Source organism: Spermophilus citellus (genome assembly GCF_964194105.1).
Source record: "Spermophilus citellus genome assembly, chromosome: 13".
Lineage (NCBI taxonomy): Eukaryota > Metazoa > Chordata > Mammalia > Rodentia > Sciuridae > Spermophilus > Spermophilus citellus.
Genome location: NC_138193.1, coordinates 14,728,965 through 14,754,488, shown reverse-complemented (window position 1 = coordinate 14,754,488; position 25,524 = coordinate 14,728,965). Strand labels below are relative to the sequence as shown.

Genomic DNA, 25,524 nt, shown 5'->3' with positions numbered 1-25,524 from the left:
CGCCAGCTAGCCATTGAGATGATATGATTATGTTAAGATTTACATTCATATGGATATTGGACAAGTGCAGTAGGAGGGAATTCCGGAGGAGGAACTTCCTCTGGGGATGGGGAGAACGCCACGTGCATCGGTTGGCAATTCCACCCCCCACCCCCCACCCCCAGCGTACGGGGCATTGGTGGCAGTTTCAAAAAGTTTGTTCCTGCTTAAGTGGCTTGTGATTTTGTGCCCAGCCAGACTGCGGCACTTAAGCAGTTGCAAGAAACATAATTTGAGGACCTTGGGTATCTTTTATGTGTATTGAATACTGTCCTTGAACTTGCTGAGCATGCCCTCTACCACTGAGCCACACCCAGCCCCACCTGGAATATCTTGGCACTAACATTGACATTGCCCATTGAAAACACTCTTTTTCACTGGGGGTTGAATCCAGGGGTGCTTAACCACTGAGCCACATCTCCAGCCCTTTTTTATATGTTATTTGGAAACAGGGTCTTGCTGAGTTGCTTAGGGCCTCACTATGTTGCTGAGGCTGGTTTTGAACTTGTGATCCTCCTACCTCAGCCTCCAGAGCTCCTGGGATCACAGCATGCACCATTCTGCTCAGCTTCTTCGCCAGTCATGTACTTCTCCCTGAGAATTCCATCCTAAGAGCATTTGTGTGTGTTTGAAAGTCTTTGATAAATAACCCTAGGATATTTCTTGACATCAAAAATACACTTCTGGGTTGATTCTATTTATTGTTAGGATTCAACTGCTTAAAACAATATAAGTAATCTTTAAACTTAAAAATGACAACTTTATTAGTAGTGCACCTTTTTTGCTGGATAAAGTTGGAATTTTCTGTCGATACAGTGGTCAGGAATTTCTTAGCTCCAAGTCAACATAGCAGGGCAGCCGTTCTCAAAGTGTAGCTCAGTGACTCCTTCCAGAACGCACCTTTCCCCACAGTCAGTCTTTCTCAAGTAAAAACCATTTTCATAATAATAGCATGTTGTCTGTTCTTTTCGCTCTCATTGTCTCAGGAATGTATGATGGAATTTTCCGGAAGGGTTTTCCAGAGGCTGTATGTTGTATGATGACCTCATAACTCTCTCCATTAGCCAAAAGAAATAGGTGCTGCGTATTCTTGTGTTCTAAAATTTTTCCATTTTAATTTCTAATTCAGATGCAATTCACATAAAAGAAAGCTGTTGGGTTCTCAAGAATTTTTTTATTTTATATTGTAGATTTAATACAAGGTGCTTAACCACTACCTACATCCCTAGTGCCTTTAAAAAAATTTTTTTTGAGACAGGGTCTCACTAAGTTGCTGAGGGCCTCACTAAGTTGCAAGGCTGGCCTTAACTTGTGATCCTTCTGCCTTAGCCTCCCAAGCCACTGGCATTACATCTGCCCCCACAGCTGGCTGGGTTCTCAATAATGCTTAAGACTGTACAGGGGTCACTTTTAACCTTCCAGGTCCTGAGATCCCAAAGGAGATGCCCAGGTCACCCACGAACTTGCGGGCTAGGTTCTTGTCCAGGAGACACAGGGACTCCCTCAGAAGGCCCCAGGACCTACTCACCCACACTTTTTATGTTCTGGGGGACAGACACGCAGGTGAAACCCACCATTGGACTTCAGTTATTCTTATCAAAACTCTTGGGAAACACTACAAAGAACAAAATCTATCCAACCTGGTGAGGAGCAGAAAGTGGAAGACCACGGTGCAGCCGCAGGTCCTTAGAGCAGGTGAAGGACACGCCCTCTGGGCCTGGGAGAGGGGAAGGGGGGGGCGCACCACTGGAGGTCAGGAGAGAGGGCGTTTTCTTTCTCTCTGCTTCTTTGCAAAGTGTCCACAGCTCAGGACAACAATTCAGAGCAAGCCTCCTGACACCCACACCAGCTCAGAAGTGCCAACCACTGCAGCAGGGCGGACACCCACACCAAAGACAGGTCACCGGTGCGCAGAGACGCAGAACCCAACCAAACCGAAGGCACCCTCCCTGCAAGCCAGACACACCCTTAAAGCCCAATACAGACTTCCATATTAGCGGGGTTTACTGGGGACTGAACCCAGGGGCACTCACTGGTCCACTGAGCCCCATTCCCAACCCCTATTTGTATTTTATTTAGAGACAGGGTCTCCCTGAGTTGCTTAGCGCTTCTCTGCTGCTGAGGCTGGCTTGGAACGTGCGATCCTCCTGCCATAGCCTCCCAAGCCACTCGGATTACAGGGGTGCACCACCCTGCTGGGCCCAATACAGACTTCTTCATGTTCTGTGTGTGTATGTTGCTGGGGACGGAAGCCAGGAACTCGCTCCTGCTAGGCAGGCGCTCCACCATTGAGCAGCAGCCCCCCTGCTCAGTTTTTTGAGTTAGACTTTTGTGGTTTACAACACTAGCTCCCCACCCAGAGGCTCACTTCTGAGTCTGGAAGGACCAGGGATGAGTGTGCACTAGGAAGGTGGCTTCTTCTCACTGGCCTGTTCCCCTTCTGTGGATGGACAGTAACCACCAGACTGGAATAGATCTGTTTGTTTTATAGCCCAGACCCTTGTGGTTTTCCAGGGAGAAAACCATCCACGCCTCTAAGTCTCTGAAGTCTCCACCCTGCCTCCCACTCTCTCCTGAACATCCAGGCCACCAAGCCCCCAGTCTGCCAGAGCCAGGGCTCTGCTCCAGGCCACCCCCTCACAGCCACCAGTTCTCCTGCCCAACTCCAGGATCAAGGCTCACGCCCCCCCTTGCTTGGTCCTCTGCTAGTTTGAAAAAAGATGGCTGTGACACAGATCCAAAAGAAGTTGTTAAGGAACATTCAATAAGCAGGATGTCCCCTCGAGGGAAGGACAATCGGAACTGCTGAGTTCCTAGGAAGACAGGCCAATTCTTGGGGGAGTAAGCAACCCTGCAAAATGACTACAGGAACAAGTTTGTGCCTCATTTAAGTTTTTTGGTATCCACCTTTCCACCAAAGAAAGCAGCAGTGGAAGAACACCCTCCAGAGACAAAGAGCGGGGCTCAGAACTTGGAACTCTCCCCGTCCTGCCTGAGGCAGTCAGCAAGGGCTCACGGAGTCCTCACCAGCCACCATTTTTCCAGGACCTGAGGATATCCATGGATAAAACAAAGGTCCCTGACCTTACAGAACTCACATTTGCATGGAGGAAAATGGACAATGAACAATAATCTCAATAAGTCGGTTGCATGCTGTGTCAGAAGGTGGTAAGTACAATGGAGGAACAGAAGAAGATCAGAGGGTCAAGGTAGGTGGGAAAGCAGGCTGTGATTGCAGGTGGCAGAGGGGCTAGAGGCAGCTCTTTCGAGAAATGAACTCTGGGGAAAGACCTGGGGTGAGGAAATTTGGGGGGTGAGCTGGGAGTCTCCTGGCAAAGGAAACACTTTTTTCACTTCACTTTTTTCTCAGATTGGGGTAAGAAACTTGGAGCTTTGAGCAGAGGACTGATGTGATCTGACTTGTGTTTTACTAGGACCTCTCCAGGGGCTACACAGAGCACAGACTTTAAGCAAGCATGTCTCTTAATAGCTCTAAATTATTTCCTGATTATAAAATAAATATTAAAAATGCCTAACTATGTGGGGTATGGTGGTACACACCTGTAATCCCAGGGGGCTCAGAAGGCTGAGGCAGGAGGATCATGAGTTCAAAACCAGCCTTAGCAAAAGCGAGGCCCTAAGCAACTCAGTGAGACCCTGGAACAAGTTTGCACCTCCATTTAAATTTTCTGGTGTCCACCTAGATAAAATACATATCTAGACTCTAGATAAAATACAAAAGAAAGCCGGGGGTATGGCTCAGTGGCTGAGTGCCCCTGAGCTCAATCCCTGTATCCCCCACAAAAAAGCCTAACTATGTCACAGCTGTCTGTGAGACTCAGAGTAAATCTTTACAGAAAGCACTGTGAAACTTCCATATGGATTTGTATAAATTCTGGCTATTGTAACTGTTACTATCATCACAATGAATGTTAATACTATAGCCAACTAAATAAAATGAAAACTAGCTTAGCCATCTTCTGCATGTGGATTTAAACATAAAACGAGTGTTTTTAGCAAATAAAAAGTAAGAGCAGCACAAGTCCATCACTGTCAAGGAAAGGGCAGCTGGAAATGGACAATAACCAGTGCATACAAAAATAACATGAAAAAATTGGAAATCCCAACAGGAAGCATGCTAGTCCTTTTTTTTTTTTTTTTTTTTGGTACCATGGATTGAACCCAGGGCGCTTAACCACTGGGCCACATCCTCAGCCCCTTTTATATGTTTTATTTAGAGACAGGGTCTTGCTAAGTTGCTTAGGGCCTCAATAAGTTGCTGTGGCTGGCTTTGAACTCACGATCCTCCTGCCTCAGCCTCCCAAGCCGCTGGGATGACAGGAATGCACCATGGTGCCTGGCTCCTTTTTTCCCCTTCAGTTCTGGGGAAGGAATCTGGAGCCTTGCACATCCTGTACATGCTGGGCACATGCCCTGCTACAGAGCCACCCCTAGCCCTGTCAACCATTCCTGTAGACTGCCCCTGGGACAAGGGCTTTACATTCATTTCACTGAATCCTTACAAACATTTTCTTAAGTAGCCACCACTGTCCCTAACTGATAGAAAACAGTTCAGTGCTTGCCCAGGGGCCCACGACAGCAGGGTGGCACCAGTCTACATGCCCACCCAAGCCAGAGATCTTCAGCACTAAGCTGTGATGTGCTCCACTGTCATTGGTTATTAAATAAACACCATCCACTTATTTATTTTTGGTGTTGGGTGTTTTTGTTTGTTTGTGTTTGAGGTGCTGAGGATCCAAGCCAGGACATTGAACACGCTAGGCAAGTGCTTCATCCTTGAGCAACACCCCCAGAGCCCCCCACAAAGTGCTTCTTTAAAAGGAAAAAAAAAATTTTTTTAGTTTGAAAGTCTTTCAGATTCACAAGAAGTTGCAACACTAGCGGAGTCCGCGTGCACCCTTCACCCAGTCCCCACCCACGGGTTACAGGATCTTACATCCTCTTGGTACAAAAAGCAAAACCAGGAGAGGCTTGGGTACACTGCTGTTCACCACAAGGCAGACCCCGTGAGACCGCGCCCCGTGTGGCTTGGAGGAGGGGAGGAGGAAGCGGCTCTAGTTTTACTCCCAGGTACAGATTTATGGCCAGAGAATTGTCTGTCACCCAACAGGAGCTCCCTTGAGTCACTCCTACAGGAACAGCCTGTCCCCTTGCTGAGTCCCTGGGAAGAACTGGTCTGTTCTCCACCAGGGTCCTGTGGTCAGCGGCAGAAAGTGATCTCCATAGCACGCATGCAACCTGTGTTTGGCTAGGTTCCCTCAGAGTGGTGTTCTAGAGACAAAGCTCCTTGGCTCTTGTCCCTTAAAGACAGCTCTACATCACAGAGGGGAGGAAAATTTGTATCGAGAGGGGAAAAGCATATGGCCTTCCTTTTCAAAATGAGTTTTTCAATGGAACCAACCTGAGTACCCTCCAACAGATGAACGGATAAAGAAAATGTGGTTCATATACACAGTGGACTATTACTCAGCCATAAAGAAGAATGAAAGTATGGCACTTGCGGGTAAATGGGCGGAACTGGAGACTATTGTGTTAAGTGAAATAAGCCAGACCCAAAAAACCAAAGGCAGAATATTGTCTCTGATAGGTGGATACTAACATGCAATAATGGGGGCAGGAGGGAAGAAGAGAAGTTCACTGGGTTAGACAAATGGGAATGAAGGGAAGGGATGAGAAAGAGAAAGACAGTGGAATGAATGGGATATCACTTTCCTGTGTTCGTATATGAACACACGACCAGAGAAACTCCACATCATGTCCAACCACAAGAATGGGAAGTTATGCTCCATATATGTAGCATATGTCAAAATACACTCTAGGGTTACGTACATCTAAAAAGAACAAATAAAAAAACATGCTTACACAGCGAAAAAACTAAAAAATAAATAAACTTGATCAAAGCAGTTTAACCTCCAGGCCCATCTAACCCACGTCCCCAGGTGGAATTCTCTCAGTAGAAGGAACGGGGCAAGAGCCCCCAGAGGTCAGTGTCAAGAGGGACTGGGTCCCCCTGTGAGCCTCCTCAGTGGATGGGGGACACAGGCAGCTCAAGACAGAGGGGTCTCTGACCCAGTCCCCCAGCATGCGCCCGGGGGAGGGACTCAGGCATCAAACCAAAGCTTGGGCGAGGTTAAAAATGGATGTAACTAGGGTTTTTTTGCAGTTCTTGCACAGCGTTACAAAATCCAAAGGCCTGGGAACACTCAGCAAGCAGCTGGCCTGACAGAGTCCCTGCGGGCGGTCGGTGACCTGTGCCACCAGGGCTCTCCCTGACTAACCCAAGCCTCCTCTGGTTCTGCATGAGGGATCTGAAGTCCTGGGCTGGGGCGGGGCTCAGAGGTGGAGCCCTGGATTCCACCTCCAGCACCACAAAAAATACAAACCCCATTCTAGTAACTTCACAGAACTGGCAAAGGCCTGGCAAGAGGGCGCGGTGCATTCGAGGTGGTGCATTCGAGGTCCCACCGGAGGTTCATTAGGCCTCAGGAGCAGCACCCCCGCCCCTTAGGCACTGCGTGGTAGTAACCCGCAGGTACTGGGAAGTCCAGCCAGAAACGATAACCTGGTATTTTAGAGGAATCCCTCTGCTGAAGCAGAGAATGACTCACTATATAGGTGGCTGGCGGCACAGGGCACGAGGACATGCAGCCCAGGACCGTGGTTAGGATGTGACAGCAAAAGTCTTGGCGAGGAGCCAGGAAAGTCTGAATCAAGGCCACAGTGTGCAGAAGCAGAGGGAGGGAGGGAGGGGCTGAGCTGGCATCTGAGAACGATGACGTGCAGATCTTGGTGACTGCCAGGTGTCTGGGAAGAGGGAAGAACCTGGTGATGCCTCAGGTGTCTACCATGGCTGCAAGATCACATCACCCGACCTTCACAGCAGAGCACCAGTTACCCGTTCTGCAGTAAACGGGCATTTGATGAGAGCTGTGGGATTCTGGGCCGGCTGAATCACCCCCCTTCCCAAGGAGCCAAAGCAAAGGCGCACAGCCTCATGCTCAGGCAATTTTTTTTTTTGAGGGGGTGTGGGGCACTGGAGAAAGAACTCAAAAATTGGTAATTGTATAAGGTAAAGCCTTGGTTAACTCAATAGCATTATACAACGTACACATATCACATATCACTTGGCCACTGAGCCATATATCCGGCCCTGTTTTGTATTTTATTTACAAAACTGAGTTGCTTAGGGCCTTGCTTTTGCTGAGGCTGGCTTTGAACTCCTGATCCTCCTGCCTCAGCCTCTAGAGCCGTTAGGTTTCCAGGCCTGCAACACCATGCCTGGCCCAGGCCATATGAATTGTGATGGAAATTGTCATAAAATAGAATTGATCGAAATGTACATTTAACAAGTTCTTTTGATATCATTAATCTGAATCCTAGTAAAAGTATTCTTTTCTAAAAAAAAAAAACAACAACAAAATGCTTTTTTATTGGTGCATTATAATCATACAAAATAATGGGATTCCATGATATATTTGTATTTGCACATAACATAATTTGGTGAATTCTGTTTTCTGTTACCTCTTCCTTCCCTCCCCTCCACCCTGATCCCCTGTCCCCATCCTCTCCTGGTCTCCCTTCTTAAAAAAAATACTCTTGCTGAGAAGTCAGCAGCCAGCTACTCACCGGCCTCACAACTAGGAAGGGTGCTTGAGCAACGGGTGCTGTTCATTTAGAAACCAGGGCAGAACGTCCACTCAGTGGTTTCAGTAAGAGTTCTTCATTTAGGTCACATCTGTCTCTACCCTGGAAATTCTACAACAGCTGAGTCCAGCTCTCTATGAAATGCTAGTGACCACTTCCACCTGGTGCCGGGCAGGTGTCTTCTTGCCGATGCTGCCCTGTGAGCCCTCCGGCTGGTCACTGCTGCCCTCCCTGCACCAGCCACTGAACTAGCTCTTGAGGATGTGCCCAGAATCATCTCAGGTCCTGCCTCAAAGACATCTCCTGGAAATAGATGGAGGGGTGAATCTGATGCAGAAGTGCCCCTTACCAGCGGGAGAGATCTCAGCGCTGCAGGGGATGCGAGGAACCGTGGACAGTACTGCCCCCTGCTACACTGGGGTTTCCTAGAATATATACTGATCGTAAAGCTTCATTTACCACTTAGACACACTGCAAGCTTAACAATGGCAACTAACAGCAAAATAGGAGGATTACCACAATGTACTACAATAAAAACTATGTGAGTGTGGTCTCTCTGTCTTTCTCTCCCTCACATTTCTGAAAATTTCCATGTGGTATTTTTGGACCTTGGTTAACCATGGATAACAGAAACCATAGAAAGCAAAACCTCAGGGAAGGGGGAACTAGTGCATTCTGAGACAGTTATCAGACTGGCAAAACCCAAAGGCTGTTACCGTTGCATGTATTATTCTAGGAAAGTGCAAAACGGCCAAGGTCCTTTGAGGAGGAGTTTAAAATATGCCCACGTTGTCCTTGAACTCTTTCAGAAATCTTTCCTATACACAGATGGTTTTCCACACACACACACACACACAAAAATTGGTAATTGTATAAGGTAAAGCCTTGGTTAACTCAATAGCATTATACAACGTACACATATCTCAAAACTTCATCTTGTGCCGGGCGGGATGGCCCATGCCTGTAATCCCAGAAGCTTGGGAAGCTGAGGCAGGAGGATCACAAGTTCAAAGCCAGCCTCAGCACCTTAGTGAGGCCTTAAGCACTTTATTGAGACCGTCTCAAAATAAAAACTAAATAGGGCTGGGGATGAGACTCAGTGGTTAAGTACCCCTGGGTTCAATCCGAAAGGAAGGAAGGAAGGAAGGAAGGAAGGAAGGAAGGAAGGAAGGAAGGAAGGGAGGGAGGGAGGGAGGGAGGGAGGGAGGAAAGAAAAGAAAGAAAGGAGGGCACAAGATCAGAAATCTTTTCTAAGTCTAATCTAGAATCAGATGTCAAGAAAATAAATTAAAATCACAATACAGGATGACCTGACATCCACTAGGATGTCTAGGATTAAGATGACTGACCATATCTAGTGTCACCAAGGATGTGGTGGTGACAGGGAACAGACAACTAGGAGCAGCAGGAATTTGAGGTGAGGGGATGAGCCCAGAGTGGACCCAGGTGCCGGTGCCGACCTGCATGTGCTTTCTTTGAAAGGGCAAATTCCCTGCAGCCTGGTTTAAGGCTGCATTCCTCACCCAAGTACCCCTATCTGCAGGGGGTAGGTAGGGAAATGCAGGCCCAGGCTCCTCCCAAATGAGCAGCACAAAAGGTACCCTACAGGGGGCACCTCTGTGACCTTTATTCAGCCCAGCTTCTGGGACTCAGGGAGTAGGGGTAATTCAGAGCCAAGCCCTCAACCACAACACCTGTAAGAAGGAGTTCTAGGCCCAGTTTAGGCAGAGTCCTGGATTTTCGCGTGTAATAGGAAAGCCTCCCCTCCTTGGGTAAGACCTTGTGCAATGGGGTCTCGCTGTGGGGTCTCTGAAGTCTGCGGCAATCCTGCTGTCAGTCAAAGCCAAGGAGTGGATCTGAGTGGGACTCCTGGGAAACGTCCCTGGGACCCCCCAATAAAACTGGAGGGCAAGCTGGATGTGGTGGTGGTGCACGCGGACTGCAGCCTTCCCTTCCCCCTCCCTTTCAAGGGGGCTGTGGCCAGGGACTTTCCACCTGGTGGAGGAGACCCGAAATGGCCAATCAGAAGCTGACATGGCAACGGACCCCCTACCACCACAGTTCATGGCTGAAGCCATCGCCCTGTCAACTTGCATCAGCCCTGACCAACCTGCAACAGACACGATGACCCTAAACTCGGCTCAGCCAACCTGCTGTCCATAGCTGCAATTTAGATGGCCTGGGCCTCCTACCTCCCAGTGAACCTTGCCCGGGAACGCCCCCCAATAAACCTTCTTGGTGCCTCATTCTTGTTCCCTGGTTTCTGCTTTACAGGGCACACCTGTAATCCCAGCAGTTTAGAGGCTGAAGCAGGAGGATCGAGAGTTCAAAGCCAAACTCAGCAACTTAGCAAGGTACTGAGAAGCTTAGTGAGACCCTGTCTCAAAATAAAAAATCGGGGGCTGGGGATGTGGCTCAAGCGGTAGCGCGCTCGCCTGGCATGCGTGCGGCCCGGGTTCGATCCTCAGCACCACATACCAACAAAGATGTTGTGTCCGCCGAGAACTAAAAAATAAATATTAAAAATTCTCTCTCTCTCTCTCTCCCCTCTCTCACTCTCTCTAAAAAAAAAAATTTATAAATAAATAAATAAAAACAAAAAATCGGGCTGGGGATGTGGCTCAGTGGTGGAGTGCCCGTGAGTTCAATCCCCAGAACCAAAAGTCAATAAAACTGGAGGGTAGAGGGCAAGTCATCCCTCTCCTCCCTGGGAGGATCCACTCTCTCCCTCAAGAGTGTCCCCTTTTCCTTTGTTCCTATCCCTTGAATAAACTCATGCCACCTACTATGTGCAACACATTTGATCTTTACAGGGACCACAAGAACTGGTGGGAAGGGACCAGCCGGGTGGCTTTGGCTCTGTGACAGCGGGGGCAACCGGATCTCACCCTCTGTGTCAGGGAATGGAACATGGTACGGTCGCTTGGGAAACCAGTTTGGTGGTTTCTTCAGATGTTCAACACGCACCCACCCACCGTGTGACCCTGCCACTCTGTTCCTAGGTGTTTGCTAAGAACAAGTAAAAACCACAAGTCACCAAAAGACTTACAAATGAATGCGCTTGGCTCGAGTATCCATCACAGCCAACAGGCACTATCAGCCCGAGCTTCTCTCAACCAATGGATAAGCCAGTCCACGCATGATACAGTGGATGACTACCAGCAGTAAAAAATAACCCTCACGGCGCCACAGCAAGGAATGGGGTCACCGACAACACAGTGCCACAGCAAGGAACATGGTCACAGAACCGTGCCTGGGAGGGAAGCCTGCGTGAAGTTCAAGAGGAAGCAAAACCAGCCCAAGATGACAGACATGGGGCAGTGCTGCCTGTGACTGCCCAGCAGGGACCGCGAGGACGTTTGGAGAGGACAGTGACACTGAGCTGCTGGTTACCCGGTTTCTGCGCTCGCCGTGTGGAATGCGTACACTGCGTTGTATGTCAACTTTACCTGGATGGACAAAGTGTCTCTTAGGGGACTTCAGAGCAGTCACCCTACAGAGGGCAGAGAGCCTGATGTTAAGTAGATTTTGAGCACAGAATTTCCTTAGTTATCAACCACCTGGAGAAACTCAAACTCAGATGAAGGGAGAAAAACCCCTCAGTTCCTCCTGCAGTCAGGGTTGGAAAAGCCCACCGCAGGGGCTGTCCCCAGGGCTGGCATTCCCCTGCTGACCACCCACAGCCTAAGGAGCCGCTGAGCCCTGCTGCAGGCCTGGCCCTGCCTCAGGCCCTGGGTACACAGGTGAACTCCTGGAGAGGACCCATAAGGAGACCTAGGACTTGGACAGCTGCAATGGAAGAATCTGAGAGGAGGAGTCAGTGGAGGGTGGGGATGGGTAATCAGAGAGGGAGTCTCCAGTTGTGGATGGAAGGAAGGGCAGAGGGGAGGACACTTGAGGCAGAAAGGAGAGGGTGCAAAGGTCCTGGGGCAGAAAGGAACATGACAGGGTAGAGGAGAGAGGGAGGAGCCGGGTACAGGAGCAAGGCAGGAGGGGCTCTGGTCGACAGTCAAGACAACTAAAGCCACGGCAGGGTTTTCAGCAAATGGCTGACCGACATGGTCTACTGCTAAGGAGAGAGGACAGGAGTGGGGACAGGCCAGTGCGGGAGAGCTGGCGGTGACCGGGATCACAGGATCAGCAGTAAGGCTGGAGAAAGGGCCGAGTCAGCTGTACTGTGCAGGCAGAACTCAGAACTGCTGATGGCACTCAACGTGACAAAAGAGGAAAGGGAAGAAAGCAGGGGCGGTGGGTGACATTATTTACCCAGAAGGGGAATTTGGGGCGGAACAAGTCTGGGGTGATGGAGGGTTGCATTTTAAGATGTCCACATACTCAGCAAGCAGAAATGCCAGGGGGTTGGGGCTGGAGACTCAAGTTCAAGGCCATTGTGGGAGAAGCAGCAGGGCCAGGATGGGGGGGAGGGTGCTAACATCCAGAACTCCCCCCACCCCCAGCCCCCGCCCAGAAGGAGGCTTAATACAGAGGAGGAGGGTGTCCCCAATGCCCAGCACACCCTTAGGCTCAGCAGGGAGGGGACTTCCAGATGCTGTTGAAAGGGGCAGTCAGGGGCAAGGGGACCAACTCTGTGAACAGCCTTGTCCCCAGGATGGGGAACAAAGCTGAGGCACCCTCATTTGCGTGGAAATCCAGCCTATGGAGGAGTGGCAGGCAGGTCAGCCCCAGTCCCTCAGCAACTCAGATTCCTGCCCCTGCAGAGCCCAGTGGCCACTTTCTTGCTATTGATCTCAGTGAGGTCCTCACCTTGGTGGCTTTGCAGGTGCAGCTCCTACAGGGGCAGCAGGACCAGGGCTGCCGTCTCCCACGGGGTGGTGAGCAGGACTTGGGCATGGCTCGCCCATGCTCAAAGTCACCTGCTTGGCCACCTGACCACGGGAGCAGTGCGCTCGCCCACTCCCAAGCCCAGCCCCTGATACCCTCCCACAGTGGTCCCTACCTGCCTGCCCATCCACCTGGCCCCCTAACCTCGGTGGCCATACCCGCGCCTCTCACCCTTATGTCCTGCCGATGGATGGTGAGCCACCAGGTCACCAAGCTTTTGATCTCTTCTGCCCGAGGTCAAATAAATACATAAATTAAAGAAAAGTAATAATAATGAATGAATACACGAGCACCTGCTTGGGCTTACCAGGCACGGTGAGAATGGAGGGGGATTTTTCGGGCTGTTCATTAATGCGGCTGCTGTTTTGCACCCAGAAAATGTTGACGGGCTCAGGGGGGCCCACGGCCTGACAGGTGAGGTTGAAGGCGGTGTTCCTGGTGACGTTCATGCTCTCGGGCTGCTTGGTGAAGTGAGGAAGTCCTGCAGACAGAGTTCAGACCACAGCATGTTTCCCACCCAGATCAGAAGCAGAGCCCATGGGGGTTCCCAACTGACCAGCACTTGGGACAGGAGACTTGTGTCCCACTTTGAGGCTGAAATGGCCTCCCTAAATTTGGATAAGAAAGCCCAGAGGGTCATTCTTGCCAGTCCGTCTCTAGCTGGCTTTCTAGGACAGTCCCCAAAGGTGACTCAGAACTGATTTGACCAGCAGGGGACAGTTCTTAAGTGTTGTTCTGAAGCCTGGACCAGTTGGCAGGTTTCTCACCAGAACAAACAGAGAAGCTACATAATACAGCGGCCGAGTGTGGAGGCCAGTCTCCTGTGTGTGAAAACGGATTTTGAAATCCAGACCGGACAGTGGTTGGCACACTCAGGCCCTGGGCTGGCGCTTCAGCACATGCACCCCACAAAATTCAGACAGTTGTGTAAGGCAGCACACTTTCCAAAGCACGTTCTCAGGTAAACAGGACAGACACAGCTCCGTGGTTTTGTGATCCTGAGATTCCTACCGTGACTCGAGACTCAGGGCTACAAGGAAGCTTGGAAAATATCTCTGAGAAGGCGGTGAGTACCATCTGGGGGCATGGGTCTAAAATGTTAGCAGATCAAACCCACTGTCCCCAGGCATTCAAATCGTGTTCTTTGGGAGCTGGAATCTCACAGATCTGAGGTGGGACATTTGTGAAATAGGATTCCTTTTCCTGTTTCAAGGTTTTCCAAAACTTAATGTGTTTCTGTCCTGGGTTTCCCCCCACCCCCTGGGATTCTAATAAGTAAAATGTCCTCTGAATTTTTTCCCCTAGATTAGCAGCAAATCTAGGAGACCCCCTCCCCTTTAGTTGGTGCGCTAACAGCCAGACCAGTGCAGCGGTCCAAAGGGACTTCCCAGAGGAGCCCCCTCCCGGTCTCCACCTCTCCCACCCTCTACCCATTCCTCTTTCCTGCCTCCCTCCTGCGGCACTAGTGGGTATCAAGTTCAGGTTCACAAAAGAATGGGTAGCGGAGGAGACTTTGAGCCTTTAGTGGGAAACGCTTGTGGCTGAAAAGCCTGTTCTACAGCCTGCGACGGGGAGGCTCAGGAAAAAGTAGAAAAGACAGAGGGGACCTGATGGCTCTGCTGGCCGGGCACTTTTGAGGGCAGGGATGCAGATGCTTGGGAGGGGAGCACCCAGGGGAGCAGCATGCCCCTGCAGACCCAGACATGCCAACCCTACATGTAGGACCCCAGGGTCACCTGTGCCCATCTTTCCCACCACAGTCAGGTTCCTCAAAGGCAGACACGGGCTGTTCCTTATCTGGTGTCCGACAACCCCCATGTGATGTTGTGAAATAGGGCATGGAATTTCTTCAAGCTATGTACCTAGAGAAACTTGTGGGGGCCTGAAGCCCCAAGAATAGTCCAGGCTCAGCTGCTAACCCAGTCTAGCCAGTCACCCTCCAGTGTTAGACCAAAACACAAGCAAGACAGGAAAGAATGCCGAGTAGCACGCAAAGGGCCACTTGCCCAGGGGGGCAGTACCTGTGCCAGCTCCAAGAAGTGGACAGCAACGAAAAAAGTCCTCAGCCTTTTTTTTTTTTTTTTTTTTTTTGGTACCAGGGATTGAACCCAAAGGTGTTTAACAGGGTCTTACTGAGTTGCTTAAGGCCTCACTAAGTTGCCGAGGCTGGCTTTGAACTCTCAATGCTCCTGTCTCGCCTCCCAAGCTGCTGGGATTAGAGGTGTGCCCCACTACGCCTAGACAACCTCAGGTTTTTAAAAATGTAAACAACTGTGGACAAGGAGGCCCACAGTCCCTTTTGATTTCTCCTCTGGTGCTAGTATAAAGCTCAGGCTTTTAATGACTGAATTAATTTCACTATGATTTAAAGTCCAAAAAGAAGATCTTGTGAAATTTCGTTGCTGACGGATTTGCAAAGTTTACAGAGTCAAAAAGGGGATAGGCCAGGGGCTGGGGCTGTGGCTCAGTGGTAGAGCACTTACTTGCCTTGCAGGTATGAGGCCCTGGGTTCAATCCTCAGCACCACATAAAAATAAGTAAATAAAGATATTTGTGTCCATCTACAACTAAAAAAAAAGAAGAAGAAGAAAAAGGTGGGGGAGATAGGCTAAACGCCAGACATTGCACACAAAATGTTTATTATAAGCCTTAAAACAAACAGCTCTTGGGCAATGGGACCCCCGGCCTCTGGCCTTACCTTGTACCTCGATGTAGATGGGGTCGGACACAATCTCATCATTGTTTATCTTCATCTTACAGACATACGACCCATTGTCTGAACGCTGAACACTGATTATACTGCAAAGAAAAATACATCAAGATATTTGCAGGATTATTTTGAGCCCCTATTATAGGAACATGCAGTTCCTGAACTTCTTTGCCGCGTGCTGTGATGGTTGACTTGATGCGTCAGCTTGGCTGGGCGGTGGTACCCAGCTGTCTGGTTCACACCTCCAGAGGCTGCTATAAGGTATTTCTCAGATGTCATGAACATTTGAATTGGCAGCCTCTGAGTAAAGGAGAGGCTGAGGCAGGAGGATTGCAAGTTCAAGGCCAGCCTCAGCAATTTAGTGAGGCCCTAAGCAACTTAGTGAGAAATAAAAAATTAAGAAATCCTGGGGATGTGGCTCAGTGGCTGAGTGCCCCTGGGTTTAATCCACAGTGCAAAAAACCAAACTGAACAAAAAAATAGCATCAGTGAGGACTGGGGTGGGTGTGGGGTGTCAGGGCCACTGTGGCACCTCCTTCTCGTTCCTGGTGTCCAGCAGCACCACAGGGCTCTTGCCTGCACTGCCTGATGAACAGGCCCCAGCAGTACTCTTCTGTCTTGGGATGCTCTGTCTTCCTTTCCCTCCCCTTCCAGTGGGAGCATGATTTTGGAGTGCACCAGGTGAGGTGACGGCATCGTGCACATGTGGGGGGTCAGGGTCAAGGAAAGGCGAGATCCTGCCATGCTTTAGGGCTGTAGCTGCATATCCCAATACCTAGAGGGTACCAGAGACGAAAGAGACCTTGCAGGCCAAGTTCCTCCAAGTAGGGGCTAGCTGAGTCCCCGTAAGTCCCTACATGTCATGGTGATGGGAAGGGGCTGAAGCAGGAGGCACGGAGGCTCCTGTCTCATGGCACCTGGCCACTGAGGGTGAAAACCACTGGCTGCTCAGCAACCCTGCCTTTCAGCAGTTCCGGAGGGTTCTGTACAGCTGACCAGTCTAGGCTTTGCAGCTCCAAGGCAAACCATGGCACTGAAGAGGCATGGTTCCCACAGACTCCACACCCCACCCATCCTGCTCTCCAGGCAGGGCCCAGGGCTTGACGGAGCCCACTGGGGGATGGCACAGGCAGAGGACACCTAGGCCTTGGAAAACTGGCTCTGCCAAAGCTGGGGGCCTCACAGCAGCAACAAGCTTATCATATGACCCAGCGAGAAAGTGCTTCAGTCAGCATTGTCTCGCTGTGACCAAAACATCCAACAGAACAACTTGAAGAAGTCTATTTTAGTTCACAACTCAGGGGTCTCAGCCCATGGTCAGCCAAGTGCATTGCTCTGGGCCCAAGGTGAAGCACAGCATCATGGCGGAAAGACGTGGTGGAGAAAAGCTGCTCACATATGGCAGCGGGAAGTAGGGGTTAGAAGGAAGGGGCCACAGGGCAGGGGCTCCCTTCCAAGGCGCACCCACAGGGACCCACCTCCTCTGGCCACGCCCTACCTGCCTACAGTGACCAGCCAGTGAGTTCATTCAAACTAGGATGCACAGTTAGGTTACAGCTCTCCTGACCTGTCCCATCGCCTCTGAATCTTCCTGCCTTCACACAGGAGCTCTTGGGGGACACAGGGCATGGCACCAGGAAGGCTGCTGAAATGGGGTACACCCAGTCCGGGATGCGGAGCACACCTGTGCAGAGCCTCTGAGAGCCCGAAAAACCATTAGATCTAAGTGTCAGTTTGGCCACACACCTGGGACTGTAGGAATCAGACTACACAAAATGCCCAGGAATACCTGAAGCCAACCACCAAGGAAATCCAGCCCAGGAATGAAAACCAGGATGCAGAGCACAAAGGGAAACCGATCCAAACTTTGCCTTTAAGAACTTAGTGCCAGGGCTGGGGATGTGGCTCAAGCGGTAGCGCGCTCGCCTGGCATGCATGCGGCCCGGGTTTGATCCTCAGCACCACATACCAACAAAGATGTTGTGTCCGCCGAGAACTAAAAAATAAATATTAAAAATTCTCTCTCTCTCTCTCACTCTCTCTTTAAAAAAATTAAAAAAAAAAAAAAAAGAACTTAGTGCCAGGTGCAGCCGCTTGGGAGGTTGAGGCAGGAGGATCTCAAGTTCAAAGCCAGCCTCGGCAAAAGCAAGGTGCTAAGCAACTCAGTGAGACTCTGACTCCAAATAAAATATTAAAAAAATAGGGCTGGGGATGTGGCTCAGTGGCAGAGTGCTTGCCACAGTAGCATGTGTGAGGCATTGGTTCAATCCTCAGCACCACGTAAAAAATAAATTAATAAATAAAGATATTGTGTGTCCCTCTACAACTAAAAAATAAAAAAAAAATAAAATAGGGTTGGGGATGTGGCTCAGTAGTTGAGTACCCCTGAATTCAATCCCCAGTACCCCCCCCAAAAAAAAATTACAACAGGAAGTGATTTTCCTATTTGAATTCCGTATCTATCCAAATGACCCTAAGGTCAGAATGGAGAAAGGGGCATTTCTGGACACGTGTGTCCCCAAAAGTTAGTGGATAAGGGCTGGAGATGCCAGAGGGAAAGCCAGGAAGAGGAGGACCTGGGCTCAGGGCAGCAGCACAAGGAACACAGGAGGAGTGGGGTCCCGGGGGACAGCACAGAGGAGGCACAGCTGGGCCCCCGCGGGAGGGGATCCTTTCCACACTGAAGCCTGAGATGGCAGGCAGCCAGGACAGGTGTCTCCCAGGAGGAAATCAGAGCTGAGAGTTCTGCGACTGTGACAGGACAGGACGTAGGACTTCCCTCTCCAATTTGGGGAAGAATGAGCCATCAGTATTGAACAAACCAGCAAGCAAGGAAACTGCTGCATTCAGGGAAATCAAGACGCTACTCAATAATCAAAATGAAAACCACAAAGAAAAAAAGCCATTCAAGAAGTAAAATATAATTATAGCACAGTGCATGACTCAGCCAAAAACAGAACTTCCATAGCCACCCAAAAATGTGACCCTTGGGTATTGATTCAACCACAGCTATGAGTAACACCATATTAGATTAACACCCCTCCTGGGACTGGCACATACACACAAACATGCCTGGGATGGCATCAACCATCTTTGGAAAGACACCCAAGGGAGGGGCAACCTCAGCTCTCCATGGGGAGGTGGCTGGGGGCTGGAGCAGAGGAGAGAAATTCTAAAAAGTCAGACTGTTTTATTATATGTACACGCTGCATTAAAAAAAAAAAATGACACAGAAATCTCATCAGGCTTTGGTCAAATTCAGACATGTGAACCAGGGAGGAGAAGAGGGACGATGGACTCAGCCACGGTGTCTAAACAGGAACCACCTGGTAGCTGCACCGCTCACTCAGGGCAGTCCGGCTGGTGGCTCCAGGACCTTCTGCTAACTCACAGCAGTCCCTGGACCTCGGTCTTGCCACGCTGGGCTGCTCTGCTGGGAAAAGGCTCCTAAGTAGTTGCTAAGCTCTGGAATCTCTAAAAGCAATGAGAAGGGGCAGGGGGGTAATGTACGATGTCACCTATATGCTTCTAGAGAGGGAAGGAAAGGTGGATCCCAGGGGCCGTGGGAGGGAAGAATGAGGAGCTCATGTTCAAGGGGGGCAGAGTTTCAGTTTGGGAAGGTGGAAAAGTTCTATGGTTGGCTGGCGGCACATCAGTGTGGATGGGGGTGACTTACGCGGTCAAAAAGGGGTGGAATGTTCTGGGTCGTTCACCATGATAAAAAACAAAAAAATAAAAATGATGTAATAAAGAAGCACAAAGACCCACTGAGAAGCTTCCTGCTTCTGGAACAGGGCTGATGAGAGATGCCAGAGAAGCCAGGCAAGGGCTTTGGGCCAAGGATCTCGGGGGTGTGAAGTGAGTCGGTGACCATCGGGCCTCTGCGGCCACCTGCCTGCCACTGGTTTGGCTCAGTTCTCATTTTCTAGACCTCTGCTGATTGCTCATGTACAATACCACTACCAAAAGCATCAAGATGAAGACCTGTCACGACGCACCAATCAGTCACAAAGGCCAAGCGCAGGAGGGCTTAGCACAGCACTGGGAGTCTCATGCAGCCAAGAGCCTGCTCGGACACAGGGGACCCCAAGGGAATCAGGATTCAGGGGACCCAAACTACCCACTTGACATCTTAACAAAGAAAACTGAGAAAGTATAATTCTTTAGCACTGGGACTGCAGCAGACCCCCGACCAAACAGAAAGCAAACACTCCCCCTCACCACATGTCCCCCAGCAGCCAGATCTGCCCATTCCTAGAACCTTGGTTCCTGTTTGCACTTGAGAGACTGAGGTATCCCCGGTCTTGCTGTCTGGTGGCCTCTGCCTTTCTAGAATGCTGACTCTGGAAAGGGGCCTTTCCATCTAAGCTAGAGCCCTTCTATGTGCTATACTAGAGTTCAGGGCTAATTATTCCACAAACTACACCCTCCCTTGGAGACTCCAGGAAGAGGTCTGGGCCAAGCAGCATCCGGGGCCTGGCTGAAAGACACCCTACCCGCCCAGCTGGCACTGGATGCAGATGAGGAGCGTAACGGGCCAGAGAACCCAGGAGGAAGCTCATCCCAGTGACTCAGGCAAAGGAGGCTGGTAAGGGAGAGTTTGCAGCTGGAGTTCACATGGACCAGGACTGGACAGGAGAGAACGGGGTGGGCTTTCAGCCTTAATCACCAAGCCATCCATTATAATGCAGTACCCCGACCCCAGGAAGATGACTCCTGGCTCCGTCACCACCAGTCACCACCAGACATCCACGATCAACAGGAAAAAGACAAATGAAAGGTGAATTATTAGCATAAAGTAGACTCAGCTCAGGGGGCACTTGGCAGGAAGTAGCGCATTAGTTACTTCCTCCCATGGATATGCCCTTGACCTTGGCATTTGGAACATAACTTACTGCTTTCCCTTTTTAATTTTATTTGCATTATTCTATATTTGCTTCTGTTTTACAATCACAAAATACAGAGGCATAAGGGCAGCCATTAAAGTATTTTGAAAACTTTTAATAATCTAGGGAAATGTTTATGTTAACGAGTATAATGAATATGACATTATAAGATTATGTTAATAACAAACTGAATGAAAGAGGCTATATAAAATCATCTATATAATAAAAGACTAATTTATTTCAAGAACACTAAACAGGGGCTGGGGATGTGGCTCAAGCGGTAGCGCGCTCGCCTGGTGTGCATGCGGCCCGGGTTCGATCCTCAGCACCACATACCAACAAAGATGTTGTGTCTGCCGAAAACTAAAAAATAAATATTAAAAATAATTCTCTCTCTCTCTCTCTCTCTCTCTCTCTCTCTCTCCTCTCTCACTCTCTCTTAAAAAAAAAAGAACACTAAACATATATGCTTGAAAAGATTTTGGGGGGGTGTAAGATTATGGAGATATATATATATATATATAATGCCCTATATATATTTTTTTCCTGGTGATTGCTTTTAAAATTTTTTTTACATCACCCTATTTTTTTATTGGTTCTTTTTAGTTATACATGATAGGAGAAAGCATTTCAATAAAATTATACAAGCATGGGATATACCTTATTCTAGTTAAGACCCCATTCTTGTGGATGGGCACTTAGGTATATTTCATATGTGTACATAGGAAAATTATGTTAGATTCTTTTTTTTTTTTTTTTGGTACTGGGGATTGAACTCGGGCACTCAACCACTGAGCCACATCCCCAGCCCTATTTTATATTTTATTTAGAGACAGGATCTCACTGAGTTGCTTAGTGCCTCGCTGTTGCTGAGGCTGGCTTTGAACTCGCAACCCTCCTGCCTCAGCCTCCAGAGCCGCTGGGATTACAGGCGTGCACCACCATGCCCAGTTTATGTTAGATTCTTTCTACCATCTTTCCTATTCCTATCCCGTCCTTCATTTTGTTCCCCTTTGTCTGATCTACTGAACTTCTCTCCTTCCCTTTACCCTTTATTGTGGTTTAGTTTTCACACATCAGTAAAAGCATTTGACCTTTGGGTTTTGGAGATTGTCTTATTTCACTTAGCATGAGAGTCTCCAGATCCAGATCGTTCCATTCACTGGCAAATGTCATGAAGTCACTCTTCTTTATGGCTGAGTAATATTTCACTCTTTATATATACCATAATTTCTTTATCCATTCATCTGTAAAAGGGCACCTAGGTTGGTTCTATAGCTTAGCTATTGTAAATTGAGCTGCTGTAAACATTGATATGGCTATCTCACTGTAGTATGTTGATTTTAACTCCTTTGGGTATATACCAAGGAGTGGGATAAGTGGATCAAATGGTGATTCCATTCCTAATTTTTGGGGGGTGCAGGGGTACCAGGGATTGAACTCAGGGGCACTCGACTACTGAGCCACAACCTCAGCCCTAATTTGTATTTTATTTAGAGACAGGGTCCCATTCAGCTTTTTGCTGAAGCTGGCTTTGAACTCAGGATCCTCCTACCTCAGCCTCCTGAGCCACTGGGATTACAGGTGTGTGCTACTGAGCCTGGCCCATTTCTAATTTTTTGAGGGATCTCCATACTGCTTTTCAGAGTGTTTGCACCAATTTGCGGTCCCACCAAGGATTTTTAAAATATACATGTTATCATTTTCAAAAAATATAACACACACACACACACACACACGCGCACACACACACACTCACACACACACACGCTAAGCCCAAGTAGTTGTGAAAATCTTTCAGGAATCATCTCATGAAGAAGTACCCAATCTCTAATCTTTCCAGAGAATGTGGGATTTGTACTTAAATGCTCTTGAACTCCTGACCTATCCATCTTTCTTCCCCTCCAGTGAACGGAGTTCTGACTGCAGGATGCGGTCACTCAGGGTCAGAAGCTCCTTCCCCCTGGTCCTCAGGCTGGGCCCTTCTCCCTTAAAATGACACTTCATGGCCAGACTTGAAGTCCCAGGGCACTCCACCTCAGCACACTAACAGGACCTCACCATCCCTGCCCTTGCAGCGGGATCCCCTTCCCTCCGGTCCATCTGCAGCCACAACCAGGGACCAGTGCAGCTAAGAAGGTTAAATAGGGACGGCCCTGGACTTGGGATTTTTCTGACTGCAGGATGGTGTGAAAGCAATTCTCACTCAGTGAGACCCGCACTTTGGTTTGGATCTTGACCTTTTCTCCAGGCTGGTAACAGCAATAGCATTGTGATTGATAACTCTTGTGATCCCGGGCAGAGGCCCAGCTGCAGCCGCTGGTCAGCCACCTACAACGTCTTGGTGCTTAAAAGATGAGTGCAGATACAAACTGTGGGGCCCTCAGTCTGGAGACCTCATCATTTCCAAAATCCAGCAAACTCCACCCACACCTACCTACAGGGACTGCCATACATGACAGTGACATCTCATAGGAGAACAGCCCCTGACCAGCTCTGTAGGCTGTGTTTCTCTGCTGGGTCCCCTAACCCTTGCCAAGACATACTCTCCATTTTGTGTCCTCTTCCTATGATTTCATAACCAGCTGGCTGTCTCCTGACCTTAGGCAAGTCACCCTACAAATGGGGACTTCAGAGATCTCAATTGAAGGATAGCAAGTTTAGGGTCTTCAATGTCCTTCAATGCCGAGCAATGACATACACATTTATAATTTTGATTACGTCACTCTAACTGACTTCCTGGAATCACACTGGACAGACACTGGGGCACCTGAACCCGACCTTCATAAAGTTGGAGTATATCATAAAGATGGATTTGATGTCATGAATGCCACCCAGTTCAGCTGAGTGTTCATCATTCCTATGACTTCTGACCAGGAAACCTGCTTTAAGGCTTGGTTTTGAGGTAGATAAGATTATTCTCCTTTAGAATGGAGTGTACACATAGTAAGTTGAATACAAGCAACAAAATTAATTCTAAGTATCTCAAAACATCACCCAGTTCCTTTTGAGCCCTAACAACTAAGACCCTGACCTATGCTGAGCTTCAAAACTCTCCCACTCAAATGTTCTTCAACTGGATCCTTGGAACCCTCCCACAGCTGCCAGGCACTGGTCCATCACTATAGAAAGAAGGCTGGGAGATGTGGCAGCTGACCCAGGGACCCAGGGACACATGGCTGGCCATACCCAGAGAGGCCACAGGGGTGCACTCCCCCCAGATGACACCCAGTGAGACCCATGTGCCAGCCTTCTCTTTCTTTAAGCCTGTAAACAACTCCTCCCTCATTTATAACTAAATGATGATTTCACTTTTCTCATCGGAAGTTGCATCTATCAGCAGTAAAGCATCTGCATTCTGTAGTCAACGCAAAAAAATAAAAAATAAAAAGTCCAATGTCGCGCGTGGCTGGGTGGACTGGCACACACCTGTAATCCTGTAATTCCAGCAGCTCAGGAGGCTGAGGCAGGAGGATCAGAAGTTCGAGACCAACCAGCCTTGACAATTCAGTGAGACTCTAAGCAACTTAGTGAGACCCTGTCTCAAAATTAAAAATAAAATAGGGCTGGGGATGTGGGTCACTGGTTAAGTGCCCCTGGTTTCAATCCCTAGTTCCAAAACAAAACAATAGAAAATAAAAAACCCAGAGTTAAGACAACTAAGGGGAGACATGGAATCATGTTGTTTGCCTGGGGACCTCGGCAGACCCAGGAGCAAGCTATGACCTGGGCCAAGAGGGCAGAGAAGTACCTCTCCATGCAAGTATTGACAGACTAAACTGACAGTGACTCAACCCTGTGCAAGGTGGCTTTCTGAAAAGGAAACAAAATGATTCACCGAAAGGCATGACCCAGTGCGGGACGCTGCCAAGCGACAGGTCAGGGAAAGTGAAAACAAGACACGTCCAAGCAGCTACGCTGGGGAGGGGGGATCCCCGGAAGGTTGGGGATCCCCGGAAGGTTGGCGGGCGCTCCCACTGTACCCGGAGAGCAGGCACCAAAACCTAAATGAGGCTGGAGGAGGGGTTCTACCGCCTGCAGCGCAGCGGGGAGGCTACAGGTCACAATAACCTGTGGTCCATTTGAGGACGACCTAGGAGAGGCTCCAAGACCGCAAACACATGAGGAAATGGAAATGTTAACTAAGTGATTGGACAGTGCACTGTGTGCTGCTGAAACATCACCCTGCACCTCATCCAGATGTCAGATTAACCTGGGCACAGTCCCCGCCAGTAATCCCAGCTACTCAGGAGGCTAAGGCGGGAGGACCAAAAGTTGAAGGCTGTGTTGAGCAACCCAGTGAGACTAGACTTGTTCCAAAAATTTAAAAAAGGACCTGGCACGGTGGCACAGGCCTGTGATCTCAGGAGGATCGCAGGTTCAACCAGCCTCAGCAATTTAGGAGACTGTAAGCAACTTAGTGAGACCCTATCTCAAAATAAAAAATAAAAAGGGCTGGGAATGTGGCTCAGTGGTTAAGTAACCCTGGTTTAATCCCAGCTACAATAAATAAGTTAAAAAAAAATTTAAGAGAGAGAGAAGATTTTTTTTTGAGAGAGAGAATTTTTTAATATTTATGTTTTAGTTTTTGATGGACACAACATCTTTTTTTTTTTAATGTGGTTCTGAGGATCGAGGCCAGCGCCCCGCGAATGCCAGGCGAGCACACTACCGTTTGAGCCACATCCCCAGCCCAAAAAAGTAAAATTTTAAAAGGGCTGGTAGATAATTCAGTGTTATAACACCCCTGAGCTCAATCCCCAGTTACACACACACACACACACACACACAAATGTAAAATTAATACATGCTAATAAATAAAGCTAAGACACAAAAGAGAAGTGGGGAGAAGCAAACCAACAACCCAGCACTTCAGAGGAAGTGAAATACCAGCCTCTGTCTCAGAGCAAAGCCTGTCCAAGGAAGGGGGCGTGACCCTTGTCCTTGGAAAAACCCACAGAGCACTCCTAGGCACATATCCACCCTGATGAGTTGTTTATCTACAAATAACAGGAGAGATCTGCTGCCCCAGGTATCCCTGACTCAGTCAGGCTAGGTGAGGACCCATAGCAACCCCCTAGCAACCACCCATCAGCATGAGACAGGGAAAATACCTGGGATGCCAGATGACCCCCCAGTAGTTTATGGTGGTTGATAACATGTTGGGAAACCATGTAGTTCAGCACGTACACCCCTTGTGGCCTAAACCAATCAGTTCAAAGGAATCCCTCTCTTGTACTGACCAATCACTTGTTCCGCCAGTGAATGTGCTAATCAACGTTAAGAGTTGTTTTATGATTTTCCCGTGGTGTGTGATGATTTGCTAAGAGATGCTAGGATGTATTTGGGATCCCTGCCTTCCCCAAAGAGTGTATAAAACTG

General features: G+C 49.0%; 1 protein-coding gene across 1 annotated transcript in view; it reads right to left on the bottom strand.

The window, feature by feature from the left end:
• Positions 1-25,524, bottom strand: part of MERTK (MER proto-oncogene, tyrosine kinase) — a 104,535-nt gene that overhangs the window by 56,267 nt on the left and 22,744 nt on the right. Inside the window, exons 3-4 of the mRNA XM_081264787.1 lie at positions 15,245-15,345; positions 12,854-13,027 (exon numbers count right to left, since the gene is read on the bottom strand). Of these exons, the coding sequence (XP_081120913.1) occupies positions 12,854-13,027; positions 15,245-15,345 (275 nt within the window). The remainder of the gene's footprint in view (positions 1-12,853; positions 13,028-15,244; positions 15,346-25,524) is intronic.